The following is a 22,661-nucleotide window of genomic DNA, read 5'->3' on the forward strand; positions in this document are numbered from 1 at the left end:
AACGACAGTGGATATTTACATCACAAGTGCAAATAGCATTGTTGTCTACAGACACCTGGGTGCGTGCCTCTGTCATACAAGGCTATGTGCACTCAGGTGTAAATAGTTACATTGGCTATTGCAAGCCGGATGCAAATAGCAAAACTGTCCACTGACAACTGGATGCTTGTCTCTGCCATGCAAGTGTATACACCCAGGTGTAAATAGTCACATTAGCATTTTCCCCTAGGTGCAAATACCATTGTGTGTTAACAGCCACATTGGCAGTTTACATCCCGAGTTAAAAATAGCATTGTTACCTTCTGACACAAGGGTGCTGATAGCATCTGCTTTTGACATTGTTCCCATAGTATTGGTGTCCCAACAGTAATTATTCATTTCTATGCATATATGTATATAAAGGAAATGTCATTTAACTATTTAAACATTATTTTTGATTAAACTAGCATAATAGCTAGGTAATCACTTCACCTGCAGTAACTTACTTCAGCTAACCTGTCTAATATCAGTATAGCGGTGCCTCATAGTTACACTTTCACGTGAAAACATTATTCAGATTATTTCAATCTCATTCTTATTATAACTTCATTATTATTTGACATTTATAAAAGCACATGACTCAGATTAGAGGGATTGCTGCTCAAAGGCACAATCCAAAGGGACCAGTGCATCATAAACGTACGTGGCTCAACACACCAATTGCACCAAATGCAACAGTCACATTTTCATTTCGTACTGCAAAACAGCTGTGACTGAACAATTATCACTTGGGGATATGTCAGTTAGTGGCTCATCTGGTGCTTCTAGGTGTTGCTCACACATCTAAGTCTGGCCTTCTCTGTTCACGTCACTGGAACAAACACAAGAATGTGATTTTATCACTCCTACTCTGAAGTGTACATATATTAAACTTGTGGAATGCAGATTATTTTGAATATAATTGGTTATTTAGTTTTAAATAACCCTTGGCTGTAGATGTTCATTCCTAGCTTAGCACGTTTGTGACACCAAGCATGTAAGGCATGTTGGAAAAATATGTGTGTAATTGTATGTTTGTTTGTTTTTTTAGCATGCACTCCAATGTAGGCATGTGTAAAGCCAGGATAATGACACATTGTTTTTTGTACGGATGGACTGTTACTGTGTTTCAAAGTATTTTGTGGGGTTTTCCTGTACATCCACTGGATTATACTGAAGCGCAGCAATCCTTGCAATCATAATGATGCATCAGCAAGAAGTAAGACTGACTTGGAAATAACTGGCATCTTTTAGGGCCCTTTCACACCTACTATGTTTGGTCCAGACTTTTTAACTTTTCAGTTTGATCCAAAAGAAAATTACTGGTGCCAGACTATGGTCCAGACCAAACAGCCAAACTGCAGTCCAACTGAAAGAGGTGGTCCTGGTCAGAATCAAACAGATTCATGGTTTGGTTCGTTTCTGTTGCGGCAACATTTTTTTGGATGGTTTGGACTTTCAGGCCAATTACAGGAATTTCTGGCTGATTACCGGAAAAAAAGGATAATGCAACCATACAAAAGGTGTGCACATGGGAGGATAAGGAGACCAGATGTTTAATTGACATTTGATCCAACAACTGATCCAAGAACCAGTTGAAAAGAACTCACAAAAAAGACAGAGAGGAACTGGACTTTCAGGTTAAAACACAGACTTTCAGGTGTGAAAAGGCCCATAGCTTCCTCTCCTCAAACTGCAGCTCAAACTGTCTTAGTGAAACTGCTCTTGAACAAATGAAAACATAACTTGGAAGATCTGAAAGAAACCTACCATCCATTCACGACAGCTCTGGCCTGCAAGGCATCTGATGTACCTGCAAAGCTCCAGGCTATCTGAACCAGACTGAAACGGAGGACTCTATGGTCGGCTGGTTCGCAGGGAAAACTAAACTGAGGGAAGCACTGTCGTAGCGGAAGAAATGTAAAATGATTTTGAGGCATCTGTAACTGCTTCCTTTAAAGTAGTTTCGTTCTGAAAGGTGCACTTGATGCATTTTAACCTGCCTTTTTTATGTATTTGTATGAATGTTTCTGGTCTGGTGCTCTGCATTTCTGAACAAGCTCTTACAGGATGGACGACCACACATATTACCCTGGTTTGTTTAACATCTTTTTTCTGTATTTTCTAGCTTTTGTTATTAGCCTTCTACCCTTTTTACACTCAGGAGAAAGGAATGTCTTGTTTATGAATGCATGTCTTTTTGAAGCACTGCGAGTTAATGTGAAGCAGCTCGTACTGGAAGGAAAACATTTCTTTTTTTTTTTTTACCCCTATAAAACCACAAAACGAAAGAAAGAGAAAGGCCTTCAACTGGTACAAAAACACTCACATAAATCAAGCTACATTTCATTATGTTTTCATAAACCACATTCACATTTCAAAAAAATTTATCCTTTTAGCTTTACCACCTTTACTGCGGACTAGAAAACAAGCCAAAGAAAAAAAAAAAAATTAAAACAATACTGTTTTCTTCTGCACACCAAAGCTGGCCTTCATTTTGGATGGCACAGACAAGAGGGGAAGTCTAGAAAACAAGATCAAGAGAGTCGTAGAGCACGATGTGCCGGGGTTCAACTGAAACGACTGCCTAGTGCCTCTAATAGTTGTCTGCTACCACAGCATGAGGCTGGCCTCCACACAGAAGACTTTTTGCCTCATCTAAATCAGCTGACCACGCCTCGATGTATTTGGTTTCTCTAAAACAAACACAAAAGCACTGTAGGTCGGTTGGCTCACGGGAGACTTCCAGACATCATCTGTCTTTTTAACTACCTTTCTGGGCCAAATGTGCGGCACACATCAGCCCTCGTGAAATATAGAAAGTGTCTGTAATATATAGATATATTTTTGCCATTTACCTATTTTTAAACTCTCACTTTCGGTCACTAAGTATGACAACATTTTCATCATAGCACATTTCATCTAACGAAAAGGAGTCTCTTTGCACTAAACAACATTCAAAGTAAAACATGGCACAGGACGACTTTTTCCTCGTGTTTTCATAAGTTTTCATCTCGGAAATATCAAATCCTCTTCTCAAACTTATCTTTTGTACATTACAATGGAAAACATTTTTTTTCAGCTTTTCATTTGTTTTAAAAACAAAAGGTTTGTATTTATATATCTATATATATATATATTTTCATATATCCTCTTCTCTCTTTTGATTTAGCTTTGTTGTGCAAATTCAGCAGTAACACAAGTGGCACAGCACTGCGGAGAGTAGGCAGTTTGGATGGGGGGGGGTGAAACCAAATGCAATAAGAAATCAAATGCAGAGTTATGAAACTGAAAATGTCCTTTGTTAGACTACAGTGGAGTTCTTGTTGTTAGAGAGTCAGTACTGGAGGAAGAGTTTCCCTGCAAAGTCCTCCTCCTGTGGCAGCAGCAGCCTGCGTGTTGCCAAGCATCCACCCTGCTGAAGTGTCTTTGAGCAACACACTGCAACATGGCTGCCGCTCTGTGGCTGTCCCTGACCTCTGAAAAGAGAAATTCCTTACAGGGATCAAGTATCGCAATAATATATTCTGGGTTTTTATTGGCTCACGGTGTGAACCGCAGCCTTGGCTGTGGAAAGCTACTAGCTAGCAGTAGCATTTCAGCTGTTTGTCCAGCTAGATTAGTTTTTGGTCACCACTGTGCGTGTACTGGTCCTGATTGTGGCCAAAGTACCCAACTGCTTCTCCTGTAGGACTCTAGAGATGTGATGAGGGCCTTGATGAGAATAAACGCTCTCCTGAGCTGAGGTCCATATCGTCTGAGGCTGAGGGTGCGCTTGATTTGGTTGTTCAGGACTGGGTTGGTGGCTCAGAGAGAGAGAGAGAAAAAAAGAAAAGCCAACCCGGCCGGCGGGGCCTTACAGTTCCAAACTCTCCAGTGTGCTGCTGCTGCTGGGTGCTTGTGTCCTCGCAGTCTCTTTTTTTTTTTTTTTCCGCTGCTGCTCGTTGTTGTTTGTGAGGGTGATAAACGACAGACTTCAAACGTCGAGGGTCAAAATGTCACAAAAGGTTTGTCAGGGAAGGCGTGTTGGTTGGCCAGTTCTCCGCTAGCCGGGGCGCGTGGTCGGCCGGTCCTCAGCTAGCCAGGGCCATGGTGTCGATGACCTGCTCCAGCTTGCCGCGGAGCCGCTGTCTGCGCGACTGTTCGTCCTTCTGTAATGCGGACAGGATCTGGACACAAATATGGAGGAAGGTTACACCACATCATCACAGCGCAATCAGTCCTTTCAATCCGAGAGCACAGGGGTGTCAAACTCAGTCTCACCCACAACCACATCAGCATTATGGTTGGAAATGTAATACGAGCCTCTATAAATGTTTCTGCTTTTTATCATATTATGAAATTGCCCCTGCATTCAATTATTTTTGGTTTAAGTCAGTGGTTCTCAACCTTTTGAAATGTGAGCCTCCTGAAAAAAGGTTGGTGTTCACAATCCCAAAACTTCTGCAGAACTAAATGACATTATATATTATGTATGGAAGCTGTTCAAGGACCTGAGATTAGTTGGACAAAGTTTTTAGTTTGAGCACTTTACTCAACCTGATAATTGGACTAAAAGAAAGAAACTGATGGAAGATTTGTGCAGTACTGGACTGGATAAAAATATAAATAACTGTCAAACTCCTTAGGTATGTAACCAAATGATGAAGAATTTTTTGATACTTAATTGTTTTGAAGCAACTCGGTTGGTGCCATTAATGTATTCAAGTTGCAACACTCAGTCCTAGCTATAGCATACTGAAATTTATCAGCTAGCAGTGCACAGATAGCATAAGTGTGATGCATCCATAAATGCACAAATTATATCCTTTGCAAGCTCCATAAAATGAGGTGCTGGGCTGGATTCCTCTTTCCAGGCCTTGACTTTGACACATGATCTCCAGCACGAGGCCAAGCACGCTGGGCGCTTTTATTACTAAATGCGTTGGTGCTCAGCTCAGCGTTCTGCTGCTCATTTCAGTTTCCTTGTTAGTGATTACATTTTAAACTGATGCTGACAACACGGACAGGGTTGGCGGGGCAGATGTGAGGGCCAGTGGGATGTCTATAATGGCATGTTAATGACCGCTGGAAGTGTGTATATGAGCGCATGTGTTGGTGTCTTATTAACTGTGACATGAACAAGGGAGGGTGGAGCTGATACAGTACAGTGCAAACAGACTCTGTATTTATGTGCGCATTTGTCTTTGTGGTTAATGCGTGCATTAGCATGTGTATATGAGTTTGATGAGCACATCCGTGTACATTTTACGCCTGCGCATGTTTTTGTGTGCGCTTAAGGTCAGGGCATGTGTTAGAGGCGATGGAGACCGTGCAGCTGCCTACATCTGGATAATAGGCTGTAATGAAGGGGAGCAGTTGGTTTGAATGGAGCCAGCTGCAAGCAGCCAGCATAACTACTGTAATACTGCTGCGATGGAGGGATGGAGAGGAGGAAGAAGGGGGAGGGGAGGAGGATGAGACGACTTGTCTTTCACCACATAAAAGCATGATGAAGTTGGGGAAAGCAGAGGTTGATGAGGACATGTGGTTGTCCATCAGGGACCGGAAGAGCAAATGAGCTACAGTGATTTATGGGAGCAGAAAAAGTGGGATGGAGAGGACAAAGGATATTAACCAAGCTCACTAATTAACATGTTACATCTTGTTGTGTTAAAAAAAAAGTGTCAGTACTTCTCTCTGGAAGCTCAGTTCCACCAATGTGATAGGAAAAAAAAAAAATCCCGTGACTCAATAAAATGAGAAACTTGGTTGAAATAAGTGCATTTAGGGTGTGTCCAACTTCACTGCTATTTAAGCTGTGCATAATCTGGGCTCCAAGGATAGTGCATAGTGCAAAGAGGTTGTATTTCATTATCTTGTATCTTGTATTAGCTTGTATCTTCATTAATCATAGGTGTGTTTCGGGCATAATGTAAATTAAACCAACCAGTTTCATCTGCCAGTCCCTTTAAGAGCCAGGTGTGCCTTCCTCTGGTGTGTTACTATTTAAATAGCAGTGTTACACCCACAGGTTGGATAGACCAGCTCATGAAAACTGACATTCTGATTAATAGCTGACCGGTTGAAGATGGGTGAAATAGAAAAGAATGTCTCTCTGTGTGCATTTACTCACGAGATACAGCAGCATGACTGTTTTGACATTACAGTGCGCATGAAAACATTGGACTTTGCATTTGCAAAACATTTGTTCCAAAGCTCACGCTGCTCAAAATAATTTTAAAGATAATTACATGATCAGAGGGGCTGCTTTCAGTCGTTTCCATGCACACAGTAATGTCACTGCTGCAAATACTGTTAATATTTGAGCAGCAAAACAGAAAAGTGTAGTTCTATAATTGACAGGACAGATTAAACTCCTCAGAGGAAACAGAGGAAAGATTTTTTGAGACAGGTCAGGATTTATACAGCTGCCTGACTCAGTTTGTGGAGTTTACTCACCCAGTTTCAGTGTATGAACTGTGACTGTGTGAGTGTGAGACCTTTTGGATGTGTAGAAGGACACAGGACATTAATTATCAGAGACTGACTACTCCTGTAGGATTCAAACAGTTATGAAGTTACAGCTTTCTCACCCTATTTTACCCACATGCAGCCCATCCACTAGAATGTTAATGTTGATGACGGGTGGATTAACTGCAGTGCTCTCAAAGCGGAGTGTTTGCCTGTTGTGAACCTGACTTTGTAGGCACATATACAATATTTAATACAATAACATGTTCCTTAAAGAGCGTGAAAATAGTGAGCTATTGACTTTAGACCAGGGTTTTGTTGGTCAATAGTGTAATTGCTTTCTGCTGCCTCAAGATAGCAGTGTGCCAGCAAAGTGCCAGACCACACTTCATTTTAAGACCAACACACCCGTGGACACACAGATGGGCACAAGCACAAATCATCTGCTACACAACATGGGTGCTGGGCGAGAAAATGACAACTGCATCTGTTAGAAAATAGCAGTGACACCAGAGAGAAGACAGGGCCCTTGGTATCTCAAAATAAAGAGAAACTTTCTTAGAAAAATATTTTTTAGAAAGTTTCTTATTATTTTAAGATATCATCTCATTATTTTGAATAAGTTTTTCATGAAATTGACCTACATCTTCTTACAGTTACAGTTGTTTGTATTGCTCATATTCATTTCCTCCAACATGACTCTGCTGGCTGTAGCTTCATATTCAGCACACAGAAAAGAGAGTGAAACATGTACACACACACACACACACACACACACACACACACACACACACACACACACACACACACACACACACACACACACACATACACACACTCTCCCCTGGTTTGAACAAAATACTGTACATGCAAGTCTTTGGGAAAAATCACATAAATTTAATGAAGCTCCATTAGCTTCATAATGTGTTAAGCTCATGCCTTAATGTGCATCCTAATGGTGATAATACCTTCAAGCCTGTACCGATGTGGACTGGTTATCAGTGTAATTGAATTAAAATGACCTCATGGTATTAGTCAAAACAAGTAAAGAGGGAAATGACACAGCACACCCTGCTACGCAGTAATTACAACACTCTTGTCCTGTCCATTCGATTCTACTCCACATGCTCACCTCGTCTTTGTATTTGGTGATGTAAGAGTAGATCTCGTGCAGCGCAGACATGCTGTTGAACTGGCTGAGGTGCAGGCGGGACTGCTCTGCTAGGTAGGCACTCATGTCCTGATCGCTGATGGCCGGCATACGGGAGATATCCGAGTAATACCTGGAGGAGAAGTCGGGGAGAGTTTTCACATACTTGTATTCCATTCAAAACTTTTACTCGCTGGACTTACTGGTTGTTAAATATTCTGAATGAAAACAGTGGCAGCTGGTGACCAGCCTTCTCACTGGGGGATTGATCCAGTTCTATGTTCAATATTTAGCTGATGTTTCAGTATAGTGCTCAAGGACACTTTGACAGGACAAACGGACATGTGGACTGGTTTATTCATCATCTAGTGTTTCTCAAACTTTCTACATTGCGTAGCATGTCAAAAAACACTGAGCTCTCCAAGTCCTACCAATGTTAAAATTTATTATTATATGGCTTTGTTAAATACTCGATTCTGATTGGTCAATTACAGCATTCTAAGGTCTGTTAACAGACCATTGAAATGAAGAACAGACAGTTGGTATGGGCACAGTTCTGACCATAGACTCTGAAACTGAGACTGAAACTACAAGTGTCCTCCCATGTCTGTGTATTTTCTACATGTTTTCGTTGTTCCTGCTGTACCGAAAAACGTAGTGACCCATGACCTTACAACACCTCGGTTTTAGGGTTATGGTTCAGTACAGTACCGAACATACCAACATACAAACTGAACTGTTACACCTACAGATGTTCCAATAACAGTTGTTGTGCGCTCCTGCAGCATTTTTGTTTTGTTTGTATGTCTTTGTTTTCATTGGCCCGTTTTCGATCAGATCACCTCATTGGCTACTAAAATGCAGATGAAAGTTGTGAATATTAATTCAAATTCTACTTAGCACTCAACTGTGATTTTAAAAGTAACTAAGTAGATTACATCTTGTAATGCATACTTAAGTATGAATGAAAGTACAGACTTGAAAATCTCCTCACAAAAGTATAAGTACCCCCCAATAAAACATTTAATTACAGTAATTTGAGTATTTGTAATTAGTTACTTCCACCCCTGGGCCCTGCTTGCATGAATCACAGATACCTACACACACACTGATTCTAGTTCCACTGCATTACTGCACTCATAATCTTCCAGATATAAAAAGAGCAATGTTGAAGCAGCGCAGCCTGTGATTTCTCCCTCTGCAGATGAGTAAGTTAAAGGTCTCTTTATTCATAAGTAATTTAATTTTCTCAAGTCAGTCTTGTTTCTATATCGTTGGAGGACAGTTTACCTAATTATAACTCCCAACAGCTCCCTACTTTCCTTCAAAAGCTCATCCTTTCTGGGGACATTCCCATGAAAAGGCCGCTGTAGGTCATATAAAACATGCCTCTTCTCAACCTTGTTAAGTCTCTCATCCTCCCTGCTGACTGCTTTGATGAGGGGAAGTAGAAACAAGGATGTCAGCATTGTTTTTGACCAGATGCAAGTGTGCACAACTTTGCTAAAACAGAACCAGGGTAGGTGTGTTTTTTTCAAACAAGCCACATGTTACTCAGCCCGTTCACTGCTGCACAGAGCATTTTAGGACATCCTCTCAACATAACTGAAGCAATCAGCTGATTGCATGCTCACTTGTTCGCATTGCTTCCAGTGAGGAAGGGCCGCTATCACAATAAAGTGGTCTGTTATGCATGCTCTGGCACTAGGGTATATAGACTTTGATTTTCATTCTGTTTACATCGGGCGTGAGGCTGTTATTGGTATGAAATCAACCCCTGTTACATCCACGTTCAGGTCCATCAGCAGCATCAGAGCTTCATTCACTGACTGCAAAAGCCATTCATTTAGCAGATCTTGACTCACAAATAGATATATTGACATGTTTTGAGATTTTGTCTGAGAATATTGCAGTTATTTCTTACGTCAAGGGGAAGGTCAAAAAGAAAATATTAATAATGCTAGGGAGAACCTTTAAAACAAACTTCCACTTTTTGAGGTCCGTCCTGTTGGAACAGCAACAACCTTCACATTATCGACGCAGCGTTGCTGGCTGCATCCGAGGAACAAAAAGCCCATTGACAATAAGAGGCAGGCAGAAAACACACGAGCGAACAATGCAGTATATTAAGAATATATCCCAATATTGAGCTGCACCGCGACCTGCTTGCAGAATCCATATCTCAACCATCTCAAGGTTTACTGCAGCAGGGCATGCTGGGGCTGAGTGTGGGTTAGGAGGCATAATAGAAACAAGGTTTAACTGCACCCAATTAACCATCACCTATAAATCCTTATCTCACACTGCCTCCAAATACTCTCTGCAAGCCTCAGGACTTACTGTAGCACATTCAAGCATGTAGCTCTGAATAAAGAAATGGACCTTGTACTGTCTGCTCTTTTGTTTCAGCTCCTCAGTGCTGCAGCAGCAGAAGAGAGGAGATAATTTACTTTTTAACTAACAAACAGTGGTTCAGTGAAGTGATTTTGTTTTATACATTGTTTAATTACCCTCTCTCTCCTGTAATCATGGTATCTTGGCAATCTGGGTAAAAAAAAAAAAATCTCGACTCTTTCATCATCTCACACAACATCAGTACATGCTGTGGGAGGAGCCGCAGTGCACGCTGCCAAACAAAGATACTCAGAGACTGTTGGACTCTTCCCCAAAAGTGGAAACAACGGCTGCAGCGAGCGTCGGTGGAGCATAACTTATCTCGAGTTTAGTTAAACATTCTGGAGCTGAATAAAAGATGAAGGGTGAACCAGAGGACATTTTTCAGGGAGTCTGCGTTTGCAGGGAGACGGCGCACAAATCCGTCTTTCACCTGTGTGTTTTCTTACATCACTCGCTTCTTTACAGCTGAAGTGGATTTGGAAATCAAAGGGAATTTTTGTCTTGGACCCGAACTCACACAACAAGTTTAAAATGTCACAGGCAGAACTGGTATCAGCCAATACTTTCTACACAATATGTACACTGTATTTCATTTTTATAGGCCTGGAGGAGGGTTGCTGCAATTATCATACATGATTTATTTGCACTAATTTAATCCAACTCTGTACTCTGATTCAGTCAAATGCTTCAAATGCTGGGTCAAATGTGGACATGCTTTTTTTCTTCTTTAATATAGTGCACTGGTTTCCAACCTTTTTCCTTAAAGGGATAGTTGGAATGTTTTTAAAGTCATTGTATTACGAAATACAGCAGATGGCGGTCAGCACACCCCAGTTTGAAGAGGCAGAGAAAAGTATCAGGAGACAAGCTGAACAATGCACTGTTATGGACAGGGTCAACGACAAAAGTGATTTTAGCCACTTAAAAAAGGTGCATCTAAAACATCAAAATCAGTTTAAGTATATGCTATATTTAGAATATTTTCACTGCTTTACTCTGCCATTGGACAGTCTTTTATGATGGGAAACTGCTGTTATAGAACCAGTTATGACTCTTGCCAAACCAACCAAACTCCATTGGCAAAATGAGTCATTTTACCTAGCAGAAGATGGAAGTTGCTGGTCTACTGCTGCCTCAATCTTTTATTTTTTTGTGACTTTTGTGTTTTAGAAGGTTAGTTCGGATTCACTGAAGTCACACAATAACACCAACAAACTAACAGATCGAGGCAGCAGTCTAGCAGCAACTCCTGTGTTTTTGCCAAGTAAAATGACTGATTTTGTCAGTGGATTTTGGTTGGTTTGGAGAGCGCAATAGTTGGCTTACATAGCAGTGGTTTCCTGTCTGAAAAGGCTGTCTGATGGCAAGGTAAAGTGCTGAACACATTCAAAATATAGCCTACATTAATCTGATATTGATTTTTTTAGGCGGACATTTTTTAAGTGGCTAAAATATTTTCTGTTGCTGACCCTGTCCACTGCAGTTCTTTGCTTAGCTTCCCTGCTGGTGCCAATATCTGCTTCTCTAAACTGAGTGCATGCTGACTGACATTTGCTGTAGGTAAAGACACTGACTACTGATAAGAACCAAAGTGTCTCCTTTTTAATCAGTGAGTAAACTGACATATTTCATAGATATTAAATAATATAATTTAATGCTTAACAACAACAGTACAGAACAACTGTTATACTCTAAGATTAACCCAAATTGTGAACACAAAAACAACAGGAAGTTTGTGTAAAACAAACAATTTTTGGGGGAACTTTTTAATAGAATTCTTTGTATTATGTACTGTTTTAATTTTTACCATTCATACATACTTAATAGGATTCTTTTTTGTTAATTTCAGTGTTTTCTTCTCCCTGAGGCTTGGCCAAAGTTCTATCAGCTCTTTGGTTGTTTTAACTGTGTAGTTTTCTAATGCAGGATGAGGATGTTTAGCAGAAAGTAAAGGCTCTGTGAATACAGGCTCTGTTCAGGCTCTTATCTTCTGAGATTATATAACTTTATACCTTAAATCATAATATAAACTTTAAAAATGACAATTTCATTCAGATGATTTCACAGGAAGTGAATAAAATGCTAAGATAAAGGACAACTATATATACTGTATATTTTTAAAACATTTTCTAACATCAGGAAGCCCTTGCATGTCCCATAGCGGAGGTCGGAGCCGCCAGTTTGGGAACAAGGTCAGTTTGTCTCTGTTCCACTTTGACTTACCTCTCTACCCAGTTCTTGTAGTTGGGGATGTCTTTAGCGTAGAGAAGCTTATTTGAAGGTGAGTCTTTTCCTAGTTTGTGTTCCGATGTAGAACAGGAGTCCATGAAGGTCTGAGCCACCACGGACAGGCAGGCGTCCGTGATGCTGTTCTTGTGGATGTCAAACACAAACTGGGGGTTCTTGATGACGTTCACCCAGAACCGCAGAGGAAGACTGGAGAGAGAGAAACATGCGAACCATATATCATTAAATATAACATGGCAATGTCCTGTCCTTGCAAAATATTGCAATACCAGTCTGAAGATGTTATTAAATCATCCTCTAAATTATGGCTAAACATCCGACACAGCAACTATTTTCATTTTTTGTGCATTTTGCAGACCTGGATTTATTGATTTAATGGCTTTGGCTCTCACAAAGATATTTACATATTATTGACATTTGCAGACAGGGTTTATGAGATTATCATTAACATTATGTCCTGTTACATAACACACTCACTCACAGAACTGTTCAAATACACTTTGACAGGTATTTTACTCTTTGAATGATCACACTTTGAACTATTAGGTCCAATTCAGTGCTGCAAAAAAATAAGTTTAAGTAGGTTTGATTAATCTGTAGGGTATTTTCTTGAACAATTCACTATTTGTTCAGTCAATAATATGTCAGAAAATAGTGCACAATGCTGTCAGTATTACCTGAACCCTTAGGTGATGTCAATAAATTGTTTTTAAATCTTCACATTTGAGAACTGGAACCAGGCAATGTTTTTCTGCCGTTTTTGGTCAAAAAAGACTTAGAGATGACTTTAGAAGCCATCAAATATCTATCAACATTATTATTCTTGTATTATTCATATACGTAGGCAGTCAGCCTGGCAGATCTTTATGTGCTGGAGGTGAAATTTTCTGAATTGAGTGCCATCTTGGAACACTGTTTTCAGTTCCCATGATACTGTAATACATTTTTTCCGTAGCTAGTCCCTCACGTACCAGTTGCTCTTCCAGGTATGTCGGACATCATAGTCTGTGATGGAGTGTTTGTCGGCCTGCTCGTCCAGGAAGTCGAACATGTACTTGATGGCCAGTGGTAGTGCGCTTCCTCTGTGGGCCGTGCTGAAGATGGTCTCAAACAGGTCGTCCACAAACTTCTGTAACGTACCCTGAATAGAGGGATGAGGACAGACAGAAAAGAACAGAACTTTTTAAGGACAACTTTCATTGTATTTTTTTTTTTTTTTTTTACTTCTTTTAACTGTAAATTTAAATAATTTTAATATAGAATTGATTTCAGTGTTGTTTTGATCTATTTGCTTTATTTTGTGGATGTACATTTGTTTTGGTGATCAGTGCTGGTTGGTTGGATGAGAACAACTGATAGTTTCCATCCATACAGTAGTGGTTTAAAATGCCTCTGGAGAGTTCAGGGAGGTCCAACGTGACTATGCCACGACATCATCATTTCAAAAGAAAAGTGCCTTGGAGTTTTTTTTGTAATTTTTGTGCACACGTGTCTGTATCCAAAGACCACCTCAAACAAACTCAATCTCAGTCCAAAAAGTAGGAGGTATATACTTTCGTTTAAAATCGACATGTTAATTAGAAGAGAAGGAGACAATTTCGAAGAGAAGGTAGAGAACGAACAAACATACTGTGTTGTGCATCATTTCCTCCCACTTGTATCCACAGCACTGGAATGGGCTGTAAGTGTGTACGTTTTTAGTATGAATGGCCCCGGTGGGAATCACAGTGATAACTCTGGCTCTGTGACTGTGACAGAATCACAAACAGGAACCCCGGCTCCTGGATTTGGATGGTGCTCTCCTCCAATGACAATGCTTCAACATAATTACATCAAATGTAGCTAAATGAATTTCCCTAACAACACATTTGTTTCCCAGACTTCTCCATCTGGCAGAATCTATTACCACGGAAATGTTTAGGGATTGTATTTAGTCAGCCGTTGCGAAATGGAACAGGAATGAATCCTGTCCCAGTCGCGGATCAAAGTACTGAGATCTGCATAGACAAGATGCCCGGGCAGACAGACACAGGAAGACAGCCGTGGAGAGACAAGGACAAGATGAGCTTCTCAATTGCATTTGCCTCTCTCTCTTTTTTTTTTTTTTTTTTTTTTTTTACATCGCGTGTGGACAAATCTTCAATCCCTCAACAAATTACCCGTCTCCTGACACCTCCTGTATCGGCCTCCGTGCTCTCTGCACCTCAAGTCCTCCGTTTATTAATCTGCTTTTTCTTATTACCAGTGGAAATTGAAAAGCTGGCCCTCTTGTAACTGCTGCCCATTGCTATATCTCCCTCCTCTTTTACAATTAAGAAAGAGACGGTAAACTGAGAGACACTGAAGGACGAAAGGAAAGACAGCTACATTGGCTCAGGATGCAAGATTCCAGGATGGAGGGAATAGTTATGGGTCTGTTTATCCCACTGTCAGTCCTGGGTCCTTTCTCACATTGGTAGCCAAATAGTGTTGGTTTGACAAATCTAAAAAATTATCAAGTTTTATCACCAGTAAAGACTATACTGTGCACTCTAATATTATACTTTCTTTCAAGCCATCTCACCCACAACATTCCTGTAGTCATGCACAGAATAAATACTTCACTGGCTGTGGATACCCAGCTAAGGCAGTTCAGATTACTCCACTCCTAAAGAATTCAACTCTACACTCATTTCAGGTTTATAAAACTACAGGCCAGCCTTGCTACCTTTCCTATCCAAAGCTGTAGAGTGTGGAGCTTTTGCCCAAGTCTCCAATTTCCTGGTTTGATTTCTATAGCTTCCCCAGACTAACATTTTCCTAGTCGACTAGCAGTCATTGGTTAAAGCCATTGGTTGATTAGGTGCTTGATGTTTATGATATTAATTATCGTTTAGATATCATGATTTAAACGTATTTTTCAGGGTATGAAGCAAGCCAAACAGCACCAACACTGAATATTTTGTTAATTTATTTGAACTTCAAGTTTCAGGAAAGTGGACTTATTAACACAATGGAGGATGTAGACTTACTAATTAACTTGCCAAGGTACAAACTCACTCCTGTATGACTTAATGCCTCCTGTCCTCGCCTGAACCCGCTGTGTCTTCATCATATCCAAAGTCACAGTCCTGTACATCGCTTTGGTAATGTTGCCATTTTCCCTGCTGTCAAATTTACCTCCATCAGTCTTGGAGGATGTGTTACAAGAAGTAAGGTCTGTGGTGCAACACTCCCGGGGATGATGGTGAGGTGCAGCTCCTGAGTGAAATTTGAGGTGTCTAATAGTGTCTAGCCCTAATGATTTCAAGAGTCTAGGTCATTTCACTCAAACTGCACTGCTGTTAGTGATAGGGCAGCCATTCAGCATGGGAATGGGAAGAGTCCAAGCTTCACTTTCATTTCAGCGAGGTACCACAAGGATCAGTGTTCGGTCCACATGAGTTTTCTTACCATTACTATGCTGTTTACATCCAGCTCTATCTGCCCTTGTAGTCAGACGTCCTCACTGTCTCAATGTGGATCTCAAATCTGAGCATCGTGATTCCTGACAAACTACTTTTCACTAAGCATGTTGCATCTGTCATGTAATTGTTTAAAACTTTGTGACACCAGTGCCAATACCACAACTCTTAAACGGATACAAATTGATATAAATTAAGAACACCATTTGATCTTTTGGGGGTTTTTTTTCTACGTCATTTACCCAGCTCATGAATGGAAGCATATTTGAAGTAATCCTTCCACATTTTATACATTTATTTTTATCAGACACCACAGGCGTGTATTACAGCCATACTTTCAAACATTTTGGTGGCACTTTGGCATGCTGAACTGCCAATTCCATCAAATACATCGCACTCAACCTCACCACAGAATAGACTGTATGGGTTGTAGCTGCTGTTATAGAAGACCAATCACATATTGCATTAAATCAAAGAACACTTGTGGTGATTGTCTGCAAGCAAAACCTTACAAATAGTCATTTCTTCCTACTTAGGTATGAAAAGGATTGAATTCGTGTATTGTTTGACTATATGGTACAGGGTTATTTTGGTCGATGCCCAGCCCTAATCGTGCCCCTCATGCTTTGACTACTGTAACGTCCATCTGGCAGAGCTGCCAGTTGGTAAAACCTCTGCACATTGTCAAAAATGCAGCAGTATGTCAACTCTTCAACCAGCCAAAAAAGCTTGTGCCACTCTACTTTTCATTGCCCTCTACTGGATCTCTCTTGATGTTCACTGTAGGTTCAAGTCACTAATGCTTGTCTACGGAGTGGCCACTTGGCACGACACCCACCTACCTGAACTCCCTTATTCACCACAATCTGCAAATGCACCATGACCAGTCCTACCCTCACTAGGAGGCAGGAAATCTCAATCCAAGCTCTTCTGCTGTGTGCTCCCCTGATGATAGAGCAAGTTGCAAAACTCAATTCGAGGGTACTCTTCTGAGAGTACCTACTCGCCTAACATACATAACACTCTCTCTCTCTTTTTATTATTCTCTCTTTCTCTCTCAAGAAAAAAAATCTCATTTGCTATATGCTGCTGTCCTTTCATCCCTTCCCAGGAGGCTCAACAACCATTCACACTTGGCCTCATGTGTATAACTCTAACGACTGTTGTTACACTTGGCCTCAGGAGACTCCAACGACTCTAACAACGTAACAACAGCCGGGAGTACTAACAAACCAAAACGTAACTTTGGTAATGATCGCACAGAGCTTATACTGTAAACCTGAAACTCCCAACTAGGGACTTAGAACTGAAGAAGATGCCATTATTTGTATCTGTATCTGTTCAACCAACAAAATTATGTCTGTTATCTAGTTTCAATTTCAATTTAATCAGCTTTATTAGCATGACTTTTTAGATCAAACATGTTGCCAAAGCAAAAAGTCCTGTTATACACAATACATACAATACAATATATAATAAATGGTAAATGTTAGTCTCTGTTTCTGTATCTGTATTTATATAGAAGACCAGAAGTGGGAGTGGCTTATACCAGAAGTCATGTTAAATCAGGCAAATGTTTTATTTTGTGATTATCAGATGTTGCAGTTTGCTTTTCATTGGCAATACACTTCCTAAAAAACACTGGCGTATAATTAATTATGAAATAACTCACAGTACAGTAAAGATAAATGAAGGGAAAAAATTAAATTGCAGTTATAATCATATATGTTAATATTATAACATATTGGAACAATATTATCACATTAAAATGAAATACTTGTGGAAAAATGTACTTAAATAAAAGTGAAAAGTAGTATGGTGAATGTTACTGCTTTACATTTTATAGATGATGTTTTCCTGATTAATAATGAGCAGGTTTGGATGGAAGAAATATTTGTTCCCATCACATTATTTGTGCTTTTCCATATTCGAATGAAAGGTGAAACATTTCTAAGGCTCTTCAACCAAGTCCAGTTCCCCTCAATTTCAACCTTTCTTGGATACATATTTGCTATATATATTATTTGTTATTTCATGTACCTGCTACCTTGTAGCAGCTCTGTCAGGTGGAATCTGGAACCAAATGTTGCGGCACTCGGCCTTTCCTTGACCTACTGTGGCTTGGATTGTACCTCATTTGTATGCCACTTTGGACAAAAGTGTCTGTCTGTTAAAGTAAAATGTATATACATTGCCTGATTTAGGAATGCTTCAAATTTGATGATGTGTTTTAATACATTTTAAAGACTCCTCAATGACCTGTATACTCTCTGTCTTAGTAGTTCCCTCTACCATTAATGAGGTGAGGTGGATCACTCTGCTTTAAAGAGCTTACAATCCTGAAAAGATTCCATTAGTCTGAGTTTCAGTGGTGAGTTTTACTGTCCCCCAATGATTCTAAGTGCTGAAGAGGTTTTTCTCACCCTCAATGGAATCAACTTTTAAAACACTGATGTGCAGTTTACCCCTTCTGTGTCTTACTTTTGTAGCTAGCAGCCTGGTCAGGTAGATCTCCGAGACCATCTTGCTGCCTCGGTCGCCCTCCCTCTGGTCCGAGTGGTCGTGGTTCTTCACCAGATGCCACAGTTTGGTTCCGCTCTCCAGGTCGGGGGTGATCATGGGAGTTCGGGATCGTAGGCTGTCTGGACTACTGGCTGTCCTCAGCATACTCTCTACAGACGGAAACACAAAACAGGATTATCTGAGAGAACTTGCATTAGACACCTTGTGATTCAGTGAGCAAAAAAAGAAACCAGTAATTACTCCAGTCTATTATTCTTTTTCTTCTTGCAGGTTAGAACTAAAAAGCACATAGATTCTCACAGCGCAGGCCCCAGTTGTCTGAGGGCAGGGGTGAAAAAAATAACCAGCTGCGCCCAGAAAGTAATGACGTACGTTTTCATGTTATGTCTGCTGAAATGGCACCGTTGAGGTCACTTTATCATGTTGTCCTGGGCATTGGGCCTCTCACTCTTGAGGGACTTAATGTAATTTCATGTTTTGTCTACTGGAGGTTCACTCTAAATGGCATTTTATCACATTTTGTGCAGTGGAGGGGCACTCTGGAGGACAATTTATCACGTTTCATCCACTGGAAGAGCACCGTAGAGGGCACTTTCTCACTTTTTGTTCACCAGATATACACCCCGGAGGATACTTTATCACGTTTTGTCCACTGGAAGGGCAGCCTAGAAGGTATTTTATCATGTTTTATCTATCAAAGGGGCATCCAAGAGGTCACTGGGGGCACCAGAGGGCGGCCGTCACCAGTGAATTCTCACTATTTGACAGGTAAGTCAACTAATAAACCAATAATCACCCATAACCCAGTGTATTTCTTTAGTTTTCTCTATTTTTTTACAGACTGTGACTCACACTCCCTCCTCCTTCTCTTTATCATCTATGTCTGTTTCATTATTCATGGCGTGAGTGTCAAAGTTGATTAGAGCGCAGCAAGGAGATGCATATCTATGACTGTTCCATTTTAGGATAGAGAGGAGGGGGAAAGCAACCAGGGAAGTGAGGTGCACAGAGGGGGAGAAGACTATCTGCTGAGTTGCTCTTACTCCTGGGGAAGAGGGATGGATAGAAGAGGTGGAGAGACAAAAGAGAAGGTTGCTGATGCATGTTGCAATGCCTTTATGTTTGGTGAAAGGATGGAGCAGAGAGGAGAGATGACAGGGAAAGGGGGTGGGTGGGCTAAATGGACAGAGAGACAAAAAGGTCAGGAGAGAGAGGGGTGAAATGGAGAGTAATGGGAGAGCACGGGATAGAGAAGTGAAAGAGGCTGAGTGGGGTGGTGTCTAGTGCTGCTGTTGCTTTTGCCGGCAGGGTGCTGAGTGGCTTTGATTCCGAACCCATCACGGCCACCGGTGGCCAACATTTAGCCGTGTTCAAAAACGCGTCCTCCTACACACACACACACACATGCACGCACACACAAGCACACACCCACATATTCGCAATTAAACCATAAAGCAAATATGAACACACAAACACACTCTTTTTTTTTTTTTTATGTCCTTGCTGTGAAGCAAAATAGCTGCAGCTGTGTGTTTTAACAGGGTGAGATGATTCATGAAAAGGAAAGCTTTGATTTCAGAAATTTAATTTTCTCCAACTACCTTTTCTCTTCACTAATCCAATACAGTGTAGGTGTTTGTATTGATTCAGAGGCTTCCATTCTTATAAAAGTAAAGACGACTCCAAACTTTAAAGTCTAAGGTATTTCTTGTGATAATAAGACTTAGACAGGCTATAATAAATATTTCAAAATTAACACTGATCACCATATAATTACTTGTGGTCATTTGATTCTACAGAGAATTATTACTTAACTCTGCAGGTGTCTTCAGTTCCACAGAGCTTTTCTGAGTCCATTAACACATTGCTTTGGTTCCTGAGCAACTTTAGTTTTTTGGTTTAAAAAATCTGCTCGAAAAATCAACTGCACACTACATGTCCAGACCACTGACATAAATAAAGATGTGCACCACTTCACTTCCTCTCACTGTACAAAAATGAAACTAAAATATCTTTGATACGAGTGCCACCATCTCATGCTGGTGATGTCATTTGGCCTGGTGGTGCAATATCAAGGTCCCGCCCTAATAGCAAGCCAGCTCAATCATGAGCAGGGATCAGCTGTTAAACATGACGTGAAACCCCTGTTTATAGCATCAAATAACTCATTAAAACCAGACTGTCAAGAAACATTAACACTTGAACATACATCAATGTGATAACTACCTAAAATTAAACCATCTTTGGGAAAAATGTATTTGATTACTTTGATTTTTTAGTTTGGTCCATGTCTGATCTGCTAACATGGAGGGAGGTAGAGTTTATGACCTGCAGCCAACCACAAGGGGCGGATTGAGATGTTTTGGCTTCACTTTTCAATCAAATCAAACAGCAGACTGACAAAAATAGCAACTAGTCGGTGAACACAGAGGAAAATTCAGCTACAGAGCCAGATTATGAGGGCTAAAAATGAAAGTGAATATTTGATGTTGGGAGGCCACAAACATTACTCCAAATGGATGCTAATGATGCTCCAAATCTGTTGGATGTATAAGTAGGCAACAAACTGATGCTACTATAACACATTTCCCGATGATAATCTGTCAACATCATATTGTCGGCTTATTTCTGCTGCCCCCAAGAGAGCAGTTTTATAGATTGTCTGGCGAGAAGTGCAGAATTTAGCAGACATTGGCTGTAGAAATGTCTATGTCTGGCTTCTCACCAGTATGATGGCACTTAATGGCACTCACATGCAGTTAAAAAATTCAAATCCAGTGTCTCTTTCCAAAAATCATGACACAGTTACTCAAAAAAAATCCATAGATGGAGGAACTACTTTCTTTATGCGATAGAATTTATTCTGAACTACTTTAGATTTTACTACTACTATTACTTTCTGCACCTAGCAGTGAGCTTGCAGAATGCAAACACCTGGTCTCACCCTCCCCTTCCAAGCATGTATGAGAACCTACGGTGGCCATGACAGTCAAGAAAAGCGTGAAAGACAAGCGCATAATTGAGGTGCAACATGGCTGCCTTTGTAAAAGAGGACTGGCACCCCTCATTCTCTTATATTCCATTTTTGCAACATTCTGCCAATAAGTCCAACTGAATCTGACACACTGGACTTTAAATGTCCATGTCCTTACGTGGGGTGGTGAAAATAATCACCCTTTCACGCTGTCATTGTCCTGACCTCTCTCGTGAGTCAAATAGTGATGAAAACAGAATATGCTGAAGACCACCATTTTTTTTTTACACCTGGGTAAGAGCAAAGACCAGAGGTCTCACCCCTGCTATTTTCTGGTACCACAACTGGTTTCAGAATCTGCTTTCAACTGATAAAAAACTCATGGTTAAATTATTTCACACAAAGTGCAACATAATTCCAAATGACTCCTCTTCTCTCTTCTTACATTTTCTGTCTACTCCTGTAGAAGCAAAACGATGCCCACTCAAAAGTATCATATCTACTTTCATATTTCACACACACAAAAGATTGTAAACGTTCTAACCTTTATTTTTATGGATAGTTTCAGAGAAAGTCTAGGTTGCGGTGAATCACTAGCAGATCGGTTGCAGTGATAACGGCCGTGCACAGCTGAGGGTCACTACCCATTTTGTATTAGCAGGTTCAGTTTTTCACTACAGAGCAATTTATCTTCTACATAGTTTAATTTTCCAGTGAAGTAAACCATATTGATGCAGGGCCTCCGTCTATCGCTGACTGCCAGGTGTCCTCTCACTCTCTCACTCACTCAGTCAGCTGGGGATCCAGGCGTCTACTTTAATGCCTGTCATTTATGGACTGCTTGGAAATAGCCGTGGAATGGCCTTGGCCTGGGCTGATAGCGATGGATAAAAAGGATTGCCATTCACTCGGAGGGAGGTGAAAAAAACAATGGAGCGCAATCATGGCCGCGATAAACAAAGAGAAAGAGCGAATGAAAGAGTTGGAGGTTGTGGTGGGGGAGGGGAGGCGGCTGGAGAGAAGGTTTTAAACAGGATCGAGTCGGGAGGAGGATGGGAGTTGTACCGTATCTGCTGAGGCTCTTGGTGAAGGTGGAGGAGTTGGAGATGTTATAGGCAGAGTTCTGCTTTGGCACCAGGGCGATCACTGAGCCATCTGTTACCTGCAGATCGAGACACACACACATCAAACACGCTCAGCATATGAACCCGGCTCAGCTGCTGACTTTTGCTCGTGCCCGTTCCGTGCGCTTGTGTACCTGATAGTGAGCCAGCGTGTTGAGTCTTTTCCAGTCGTTGTCGATCTTAGTCGTGACGTCTTCATCTTGCAGGATGATTCTGGCCATCCGACCTTGACGCCATTCTTCGTGAAGAGGGAATGGAGGTTTAGAGTGAAGAATATGTGTTTCATTTGGTCTTTAAACATCTTGAAGTCAGGTCAGACATCATTTCAGTGG

The 22,661-nt window shown here is 40.8% G+C and overlaps 1 protein-coding gene across 1 annotated transcript in view; it reads right to left on the minus strand.

The window, feature by feature from the left end:
* Positions 1-3,151: 3,151 nt before the first annotated feature.
* Positions 3,152-22,661, minus strand: part of LOC146325665 (plexin-A1-like) — a 401,996-nt gene continuing 382,486 nt past the window's right edge. Inside the window, exons 27-33 of the mRNA XM_084721796.1 lie at positions 22,464-22,567; positions 22,271-22,367; positions 18,190-18,380; positions 13,237-13,406; positions 12,242-12,454; positions 7,604-7,754; positions 3,152-4,187 (exon numbers count right to left, since the gene is read on the minus strand). Of these exons, the coding sequence (XP_084577922.1) occupies positions 4,092-4,187; positions 7,604-7,754; positions 12,242-12,454; positions 13,237-13,406; positions 18,190-18,380; positions 22,271-22,367; positions 22,464-22,567 (1,022 nt within the window). The 3' untranslated portion in view covers positions 3,152-4,091. The remainder of the gene's footprint in view (positions 4,188-7,603; positions 7,755-12,241; positions 12,455-13,236; positions 13,407-18,189; positions 18,381-22,270; positions 22,368-22,463; positions 22,568-22,661) is intronic.

The sequence above is a fragment of the Lutjanus erythropterus genome, chromosome 6 (assembly GCF_056507025.1).
Source record: "Lutjanus erythropterus isolate fLutEry1 chromosome 6, fLutEry1.hap2, whole genome shotgun sequence".
Lineage (NCBI taxonomy): Eukaryota > Metazoa > Chordata > Actinopteri > Lutjaniformes > Lutjanidae > Lutjanus > Lutjanus erythropterus.